The sequence below is a fragment of the Glycine max genome, chromosome 9 (assembly GCF_000004515.6).
Source record: "Glycine max cultivar Williams 82 chromosome 9, Glycine_max_v4.0, whole genome shotgun sequence".
Taxonomy (NCBI): Eukaryota; Viridiplantae; Streptophyta; class Magnoliopsida; order Fabales; family Fabaceae; genus Glycine; species Glycine max.
Genome location: NC_038245.2, coordinates 2,869,186 through 2,879,889, shown reverse-complemented (window position 1 = coordinate 2,879,889; position 10,704 = coordinate 2,869,186). Strand labels below are relative to the sequence as shown.

General features: G+C 30.8%; 1 protein-coding gene across 1 annotated transcript; it reads left to right on the top strand.

Moving 5' to 3' along the window:
- The first annotated feature begins 1,803 nt into the window (after nucleotides 1-1,803).
- Nucleotides 1,804-2,970, top strand: LOC100786088 (transcription factor bHLH147). Its single transcript, XM_041005343.1, has one exon. The coding sequence runs from the start codon at nucleotides 2,228-2,230 to the stop codon at nucleotides 2,834-2,836; it is 609 nt and encodes a 202-aa protein (XP_040861277.1). The 5' UTR covers nucleotides 1,804-2,227; the 3' UTR covers nucleotides 2,837-2,970.
- The last annotated feature ends 7,734 nt before the right edge of the window (nucleotides 2,971-10,704 follow it).

The following is a 10,704-nucleotide window of genomic DNA, read 5'->3' as shown; positions in this document are numbered from 1 at the left end:
ATTAAAATTATAAAAAGACAGGTGGAAAGGCATCCCAAATGTCAACGTGCTGCATACTCCATTGTCATCTCTGACAAGTTTACTATAAAAGATAGAGTATTATTCATTTCTCTTATCTGTTTCTCATTCTCTCTTTACTTTCCCCTCTCCCTCCATTGTTTCTTTCCCTTATTTTCTCTCCAACCTTTTATTTTTCCCATGCATGCATGTGCTCTACATCTTTTTTTTTTTAAATATTGTTAATTATACTTGGTGCAGATCGAGAGATAATGACGACGTTTTGTTTGTCACAAGTTTTTATTGGAGAAAAAAAATATAAGAAGGTAAATAAATTAAACATTTTAATAAATTAAAACTAACTTATATACTTCAACTTTTATAGAAATTATTTTCTTTATTTTTTTAAAAAAACTAAAATTATATTAATTAATTTCAACTTAATGAAATTAATTTATTTTATCATTTTATTTTTCTGCTTTAAATATTTAAAAATTATTAAAATAGGACAAATATGAAAATGGGACCAAGGAGGAAAGGATATTTTATCAATAAAAAATATTTAACATGTGATTTAAGGAATATTTAGCAAGTCAAATTGTTTGTGTACGAAAACAATTCCACTAACGAGATTTTAAATGCTCTAGTTTGGAGATAGGAAGGAAGGGAAAGTGAGATTGGAAACGAAGAAAAGATAAGTACAGACAACGCAACGTGAAAGCAGAAGTGGCAATAATCTATTACAACAAGAGCACTTAATGGATTGTAATACTTTATTAGACAAAACACCGTAACAATATATAACAAAAGAATCAATGTGATTTCACTTTTTCATGCCTCAAATGATAAATTAATCTTGATTATCGTTAAAGATTAGATTGATGTTAATTCTTATTTTTCGCAAAGCAAAATGGTAGTTAATTTTATGGCAAAAATTATTAAATATAAATTCTTATGTAAAAATTATTTATTGAATAAAAAATTCAATTAAATTTCTACACCAAAATATTCTAATAAGACTAATAGTATGTTTGATTTAGATAAAGAAAATGAAAAGAAAGAAAGGAGTATAAAAGAAAATGAGTAGAAAATGAGATAATTTTGTAAGTTGTTCGGTTATGTAGTGGAATGAAAGAAAGAAAAAATACCGAATAACACAAATGATCCAAATAAAAAAAATAAAAAAAAAGAGTTGTATAACAAATAAAGACACTTTTTGTCTTTAAACCCTTATAAGTCACTTTTTTTCTTTACAAAATGGGAAGAAAGAATAAATAGGTGGGACTAATATATTATTATTTTTCCTTCATTTTTCATGTCCAACCAAACTAAAGAGAAAATCATTTTAATTTTTCTCCTTCTTTTTTCTCCTTTTCACCAAAATCAAACAATTTGTAAGAGTATATTGAATAATATATACATGACTAAACTAATAATACAACAATTTAAAAAAAAATTCAATTCATTCGATCAACAAATTTTTTTCACATGTGAGTCATGCATCACACAATATTATTGTAACAACCAATAAATTAGTCCTCTATAATGAATGAAGGTCTGGATATCTATTATTCAAAGAAATATTTATATTTAATGGTGTCTAAAATAAGATTGTGTTACTGAAAAAAGAAAATCTATCTATTTAAAAGTATGGAGCTGTTCAGCTGCCAAACCAAAACATAGCAAGGCCCAACATCCGAACATGCAAGCTTCCAAACAAAACCCAAATTAAAAAGAAAAGCATGATTAAGAAGGAGCTTAGTAGTTAATTATTAGGTTAAGAAGAAAAGGAAAAGGACGCGTGGGGTGTCGCCATTCCTTTATATAATCCTTCTCCACCCTCTCTCTCTCTCTCTCTCCCTTAAACTCAACCTCCTAGTGAAGTTGAAGGGACACCTCAACCACCCACCCAACACCATTCATTCTTATTTCTTTCATTCATAAAAATCATTCATTCCCAGCCGCCACCACCACCACCACCCTCTCTCTCTCTCTCAAATCCTTAATTTCCATTCATAAGTATATTAGATTACTTCAGAAGCTCCTTCAACTATATATACACATATATCTCTTCAAACCCTATTCCCTCACCTCTGGAATCTAACCATAAAAATCATAAATTTTCCCTCTTTCACCCGAATCTGAATCCAACAATTTGTTCCCACAAATAGAAACCCACGAAAACCACAAAACCCCTTTTAGGTTTTAATTTCCCCAACGTTGTTGTACCATGTCGTCATCTCTGATCGCGAATCCAACCGCGGATCGCTCGCGTGACTCTCACCGCACAAAGAAGAAGAAGAAATCTATTAAGCAACACCAACAGCAGCATGACGCGAAATGGAAAACCCACGCGCAGCAGCAGCTATACTCCTCCAAGCTCCACCAGGCCCTCGCGCGTGTCAACATCTCCGGCGACGCGCCACGCCGCGGCAGGGCGGTGCGCGATGCCGCCGACAGGGTGCTCGCCGTGGCCGCCAAGGGGAGGACGCGGTGGAGCCGCGCCATCTTAACGAACCGGCTGAAGGTCAAGTTCAGGAAGCCGGTTCACAAGAGGCAGAAGGTTGTTGTTGTTGGGCCGGGCCGGCCAAAGAAAAAGGCCCGGTTCAGCGTTCTCCGGCTCAGGGGGAAAACCTTACCCGCGGTTCAGAGGAAAGTTAGGGTTCTGGGCCGGTTGGTTCCCGGTTGCAGAAAAGAACCGCTTCCGGTGATTCTCGAAGAGGCCATCGATTACATACCCGCGCTCGAGATGCAGGTTCGCGCCATGCAAGCTCTCGCTGACTTACTCTTAGGCTCTTCCTCCGCCTCCACCTCCGCCACCGCCGCGCCGCCTAGTTGATCTCACTTTCCGGCGATTATGCCACGTTTCATATATTTTTTTTCCTTACTTTTGTTATTATTTGCCTCGTTTTCACCCTCACTCTACTCGGCTTATGTTAATTGCCAAGTACATACATATTATATCTTCTTCTATTTTCTCTTTTTTTTTTTCTTCTTCAAATTTACCTTTTGAGCAAAACAATCTCATAATTAATTAGCTTGGAGCATTTATCAGAATATTGCCTTTTAATATTTATAAAAAATATATATTTCCTTTTAATTTTAACTTCCTCAATCCTCTGAAAGAAATCCTTTACATCAGGTCTTTTCCTCAGGTAATCAATCCTCCTTTAGGGATGTGAGACTTTGAGAGCATATATATGTATTAGTAGTTGAAAACAACAAATTAGAATTCAATCACCAAGTGTATATCTCGATAACTAAATTGACTGTATCAACGATTCCACAAAAGAAGAGGAAAGCTACCTTAAGAAGTCGATTTCCTCCATCTCTGGAGGCATAGGCATAGACGAAGAAATCAGAAGCATTGGAGGGGATTCAACAAGGGATGCATCTTCTTAGCCCTCAAGCGAGGAATCCTGTTTTTGAATTCACTCTTTGAAGGAACCTGTTTGAAGAAGATTTCACCAGCCCCAGTTTCTTGGAGTCACCATTCGCCCTGTTATTCTATTATTATCGCTGCCTTTTTTCAAAAACTTCCTCAATGAAGGATTTTTTTTTTTACTGCAATCAAGGATGGTTTATGTAATGTAACATCAATTATATGTTCTATGATTTTATTTTATTTCTTGTGGGTTCGTTTTGATTATGAAAAAAAAAGTTTTAGCATTCAGTTTTTGTCTAAATAAAGTGCTGGATTGATTAAAGAAGAGACTATAGTAAATGATAATATGATGATGAAGAAGCTGGTCAGGTAGAGTTAAGAAGCTTGCAAACTGAACTGATCCAATCTTGAGGGTAATAACTTATAAATGTGTATGTCCTTGTTAAGGTAAAGAATTCATTCTTCATGGCTTGCACAGCCACTGTGAGTAGTAGCAAAATTTTAGATAAACTTGTTATAGTCTGATAAGATCAATGTAGAGTAGAAAACTCTCTCCTTTAGAATATACGAGTATAATATAATTACATGTCTAAAACTAGCGCCAATTGATTTACATGATCAATAGTGTTCTCTACCGAAAAGTGTAAATAAATACGCCATAGAGTAAATTGGGATCATCATATATATAATTGCAAAATTTCAAAAACTTTGTATTACAACTAAAACTATTTTACAGACAGTTTTTTAAAATCGTGGTGGTGCGTAGGTTATAATTGGTTATAGATTTTTGCAAATGGGTAATTTTTGTTAGGTTGTGTGCGCATATTTTGGTAGCTCTATTGCTTTAAGTAATCCCTGTCATACTGATCCGGTTTTATGATAGTGAATTTCTAGAAAGAGTTTTAAACTACCAACAAGGCACTGAACGCTGGGAATTTATTGGTCTTTATCTCAGTAACATAGAGAAGGATAAGGTTACCCGGTTAGGGTATTGTTGGGGAAAGCAAGTTTGTGTCAATGAAATTGCATGGCTAACTCCACTTCTCTAAAGTTTTGCCGAAAGTGCCAAAAACATGCTTATTCGACACATTACTATGGTCCCATGTGGCTTGTCGCCCCCACCTCGTACGACACTGCAGACATTTTTACATCACCCTCTCTCTCTTCTTCTTCTACTAACATTAACGTCCTCCTCCAACCTCTACCAGCCAAAGCCACCATCACAAAACACACCCCCAAAAAATAATACTAGTACTAATAATTTTTTAAAAAAAATAAAGAAAAAAACATAAACTGAATTTGGCTGTACCTCAGAAGCTGAGGCTAATACTTCACATGCTCCTCCACATGGGGGCAAATGGCCTGAACCACTAATGAGTTGACACGTGGCCGCATCACGCGTCCATGCTGTTAATTCTTAGGCTCAGACAAAAAACTGCCTCTCACTTTCGGTGGCAGAGAGAGCACACGAGTGCCTTAGTTTCATCGCTATCAATAGTAGTGGTGCCTCTTCCCTCCTAGACCCCATTTCAGGATTATGATTCATTAACAAAAATGGCTTAGAAAAAGGAGGGTATGGGTTAATTTACCACCAAAGGCAATTAATTATTGAACAATAGGTCCTTCTCAAATCAAAAGCTTTAATCTTTCGTACTACTCCAGTATTTACTGGTACGTGCCTTTAAAGTTTGTCACGTGATTGTTGCACTTATTTATTTCAAGATTTTCTGTAATCGGTGACCAGAATTCAATATCTCCCCATGTGGCTATTGAATATTGCTTTTTACACCATGCCAGGGTCACCCAATTGGGGATTCTGACAATAGAAAAAAAAATGCAAAAGAAGGACCAAATGTGATTTTGATTAATAAAAAAAACTATAGAAGAAATGGAAATGGGAATATAAAATAGAGGGCCTATGTTGTATCTGTCCACATCCTGCTCCATATAATAAAAAGCATGACTATTTTCAAACAAGTGACAATGGTCATAGGTCAATGTGGAGTTTGCTTAATGAAACTCGTAACACAAATGCTACCATCACAGCAAAAACAGGCTCAAGAAAAGGGAAAAGGGAAGAGTACAGATCCTCTGCTGTAGTAGATTAGAATAGTATTTGGAGTAATAAAAATTTTATTGATCAATTTTAATCTTAAATCATACACCTAACCACATTAGATTCATTTTCTATAATATTCATAAATATACTAATGCAACATTTTAATAATAAATTTTTATAGAGAATGAATCTGGTGTGATTATGTATATGATTTAAGGTTAATATTGATTAATAAAAATTTTACTGCTCCAAATATTTCTCTAATCTACCGTAGAGGAGAGTATCTGCACTCAAAAGGGATAAGAAAATTAACAAATTTATTCCCTTTGTGATGTTTTCCTCTCTATTAATCATGCGTTTCTCCCAAAAATGTTTCTTCTGACAAAGATATTCTCGATTATTTTACCCAAGAATGAAACCAATAATACTTTTATTCCACCCAATTCTCTTCCTATACGAATTCTACGGGTGTCGCTTTTGAACTTTGATCAAATGGTTTCGTATGATAACGCTGTAAAGGAAAAAGGACAAGGAATGTTGGCTTGCTATAATAATAGTAGTAGTGAAAAGCAACTTGAGTGCAATTTGTCTGATGCCACACCGAAAAATATTTGTTAAGATCAGGTAAGAAACCTCATTAAGCAATATTCGTTTCAGGTTTCAACTAACTGTCTTTAACAGATAACATTTACAGTTAGCAGCATATAATATTGGGAAATGTTGGTTTCATTTAATTTTGCTTCACATAATTTTACATGTGATGAATATGATCTTTATGATGATGAAATTGGCGAGAGGAAAGGAATGGACATGATATGATTGGTGTCACATGAGTTATCTATGTAAGAGAAAAATGTGTGGAAGTAATCTAACTCATAAATTATTATAAAAAATTAACAATAGATTTTGAAAATGACCTTGTAATCTAATTTCATCATTTTCTTTTCTTACAATTGGTCCATTTTCCTATATCCTTCCATTTGCTTTCATATATCTTAAAATTAAAATTTTAGTTTAAATTTAATATTCACTGTGAATTAAGTTACAATACCAGTAAATAATTTTTTTTTACATAATTGTGCTGTATTAATTTTTTTAAATAGATTATACCATTTTGTTTTATTAACAAATGAGTAAACCTACCTTAATTAATTATAATCTTTGAAAGGTTGGTATGACTTTAGTTTAATTCTTTTTGCGTGTGCATGTATATATATGGTTTACGTGTCCTTCATAAAAACAATCTTCGGACATAGTCGTTTACTAAACTTGGATCGATGTTTCTTTAGTGAAAACTCTTTAATAATATTTCTTTACATTATGTCAATTCAAATGTTACAAAGGACAATTTTTTATTTATTTTAAATGTACAAAGGATAATTGAATGGGTTAATTACGAAAATGGATAGAATTTTAAAAAATTACCAAAATATATATTTTTTTAAAAATTATAAAAATGAGTAAATCATACTTTGATATAAGATTTTACTGTTTATTTGTTTAAAATATTTTTTTCTTTAAAAACTAAAATCGTATTTTAATATACGATTTCTAAAATAATTAAAAAAACATGTTAAAATTATATTTTAATATACCATTTCAGCTTTTAATAATTAAAAAATTAAAATCATATGGGCATATATAATTTCAATATAAGTTTTCTCAAACACAAAATTATGCTTTGAAACATGATTTTTTTCATAATGAAATCATATTTCAAAATAAGATTTATCAATTTTCATAATTTTTTAAAAAAATACTCATTATGGTAGTTGTTTTAAAAAATTACAACATTATAGTACAAGAGCCATATAATTGGATAGTGTATGGTGTGCTTCTTTTTCTTTCTTTTGGAGGTGTGTTGTTAAATAGTGACGTCACAAATTTACCTTCACTTGATGCTTTTCGAATCTTATGTGAACTTAGGTGAGGCATTCGATGCAGGCTTGGTAAGGTCTATTGGGAAGAGTATATTTACAGCTTATTTAAATTTATATTATGACAAACACATTTGTGTTAAGCGTTTAGGAAATTTTATGAAAATAATTTATGATATGTTAATAAGCTGTTTTCAACTTATTTTAATAAGTTATTCAGATTAACTTACGAAAATAACTTATAATTTATATGTAAAAGTTTAATCATATTTTGTCTTTGATGATAAAAGTAACTTAAGGCTAAAATTAAAATAAGTTATTAAGGCTAACTTATAAAAATAACTTACAATTTATATGAAAATATTTTAATCCTATTGTCTTTAATGATAAAATTAACTTAAGGCTGAAATTAAAATAAGTTATTAAGTTTAACTTATAAAATTAACTTATAATTTATATGAAAAATAGTTTAATCATATATTTTTCCTTAATTATAAAAGTAACTTTACATTCTATTTTTCCAAAAATATAATAAAATAAAAACACAAGATAAGAGCTTATTATGGTTACATGTTTTTCTACTCTTATATATCTTTTTTCATCATACTATCTATTTTTATTTTAATCTTGACTATCAAACGTAACGACTAACAAGTATAAAATGAATAATATGATCGCTTGACCTTTAAAGGAGGCAATTGATTAAGTAAGGGATGCCTAGATATTTGTGTATCTCTCTTTATAGTTTTCATTAATTAAATGAAAAGTGATAATAAATATATTGTTGAAACTTGAAAATTGTCATTCATGACAGCCATGTACTATTAATTATTCCGCAGTTAGAACTTGATTTTGAAATTTTGAAGACTAAAGAGCCGAGCCAAACTTCAGAACATAATTATAATTAATTAGGAATATACCTCCACAAAAGCATCAAATTATTAGTGCTTAGCTTGTGGCATACAACGGTGCCACAAAGCAATTGTCGTTACTTAAAATAAGTAGCTATCAGTTTGTGCTTTATGACTACACTAACTATATATTAAAGGTAGGTTAGAGTAGCTTTAAGACATAGATTAAAGAATAGATTGCGTAACCATTTTGGTTTATTTTTATCATGCTTGTAAATTTTAGGTGGGAAACGTGGTAGTGATGAGGATGAGAAATCTTTGTCCCCGGTAAATGAAACATTAAGGTTCTTGATTGCTTTGATATTTCTATTCTTGATCATTTCTTATGTGAATATCATCAGAAGTTCTACCAAAAAGCATATATGATTCACTAAGATACGAAAGAGCACGTGAAAAGAGGAGAAATAGTAAATTAATAGGAGATGAAAATGAAATTGTTTTGTTTTAAAAATGGGCAAAAAAGAAGAGTGGAAAAGGAGAATTTTTTTTATGATTTTAAGTCTCTCTCATTCTGAAATAACTAGAGTGAAATGAGCGTTTCAGATTAAATGAATAAAATAACCTGAACAGATAAATAAAAAATTATTTAAAACTGTAGTCTATAATTTACACGAACAATTGGTATTATTATTTTTCTTAATTAGTAAATACATTATATATATAAAGTATTTTAATGATAATCTATTTAATATATGATAGTATTATATATATATATATATATATATATATATATATATATATATATATTAACAAATCATAAGCTATATAACATTTACGATTTATTTCAGAAACTCGTGCATCGATCTTTTTAAAATTTTCACGTTGTTAAACACAGCAATAAAAGTCAGACCGTTATAAATAAAAAATAAATAAAATTGTACTGTTTGTGTATTTTAATCAAATAATAAAAGCAGCAGCAAATTTCTTTTTCAAAGCAACAAAAAAAAATCAAAAGAATAAACCATACAAATTATTGTTTTTTAGAGCTTTATATTCTTTTCACTTTACTATTCTTTAGTTTTACCTTAACACCAATGGTTGTACCAAAAAACACGATGATGATGCCACACAGTTACACACTTTCAAGATAAAACAAGGTCATGATCATCCTCTGTTCTTTTGTTTCCTTGAAGCCTCTTTCAGCAGGTAATATATATTATATGTGCTGAAAATGAAGAAGATCGAGCACAACATATATTATATATTTAGCTATGAAATTATGAGAATAACGAGGTACACAACAGGCGTTGAAAAATCATAGTCACATGTGGTGTGCTAAGACACACACCAACACCATAAACCATGTTGCCACCCACTTCTCTTTGCCATGTGAGCAAAACCAACCCTCCTTACTTATTCTTTCTCTCTTTACTTTAACAATATAAATTGCTTTTCATATGGCCTGCTCCATGTGAGTACAACAAAAGCTAAGGTAAAGAAAAGGACAATAGCATTTGAAAATCTGCATAATTTATTTAAAAAGCTTTCCCTAAACCACATGGAGGGGTCATGGCTTGTCCATCCAAATTCAAGAAGAAAAATTAATAAAGTGGCAAAAGATAAAAAGAAAAAGCTAGTGTATGTGTAGAGATAGCAACCCCATATGGTCGCCACTATACGCAGATATGAGAAGTTGGCTTTCAATTAGCATGATCCCTTAATATTGTACATTAATTTAGAATTCGTCTTCTTCCTTGCCTACAAAATTTGCAGATTTTGGAAGAAATACCAGTGGTTTTTTTGCTATAAGTAACCAATGACTAATCGACACAATAATAATAATAATAATAATACTGCAGATAATATAACCCGGTTGATTTTGGCATAGCAAAAAAATCCACAACGGATGATCATTTCAATCTATGCTCATTCTATGGAAGACTACAATGTTTATTAGTGATTAAAAATAATGATAAAAATAAAATTTGTCACTAATAATATATTATATCATTAGTGTATTTAGTCATATTATTCACAATAGTAAAAAAGAAATAAGTTTTCATTATAATTTTATTTACCGGTGATCAAGGTTTGTCGCAACATATTTGACATTAATATATATATATATATATATATATATATATATATATATATTATTTTCTAATTTAAAAATCGTCACTAATATAAATTTTACTAAACAAAACAAAGTATTTGTCACACAAAAAAGAAGCAAAGTTTATCTCAAATATATATGATTCAAGAGTGACTATATATTATGAAAATGATAATTTATTTTTAATTTCTAATGACAAATTATGCATCATTAAAAATTAGAAGAATTTATTATTGATATATTTGCATAATAAAATTGGACTAGTTAACTAGTTTGAGTTTTGATAAGTGATTGATTTGGTGATCAATCTTTTACCCTAAAAAAATGATTATTCTTAGAATTAAGAGATGAAAATGAGATGAAATTGCCCAAATTGATATTACCAAGAAAACATCGGTGCCTAAAAGTAGTTTGAATTTGTC

Coding starts and splice junctions, on each gene's coding strand:
- LOC100786088 (XM_041005343.1), top strand. CDS start 2,228: ATGTCGTCATCTCTGATCGCGAATCCAACCGCGGATCGCTCGCGTGAC.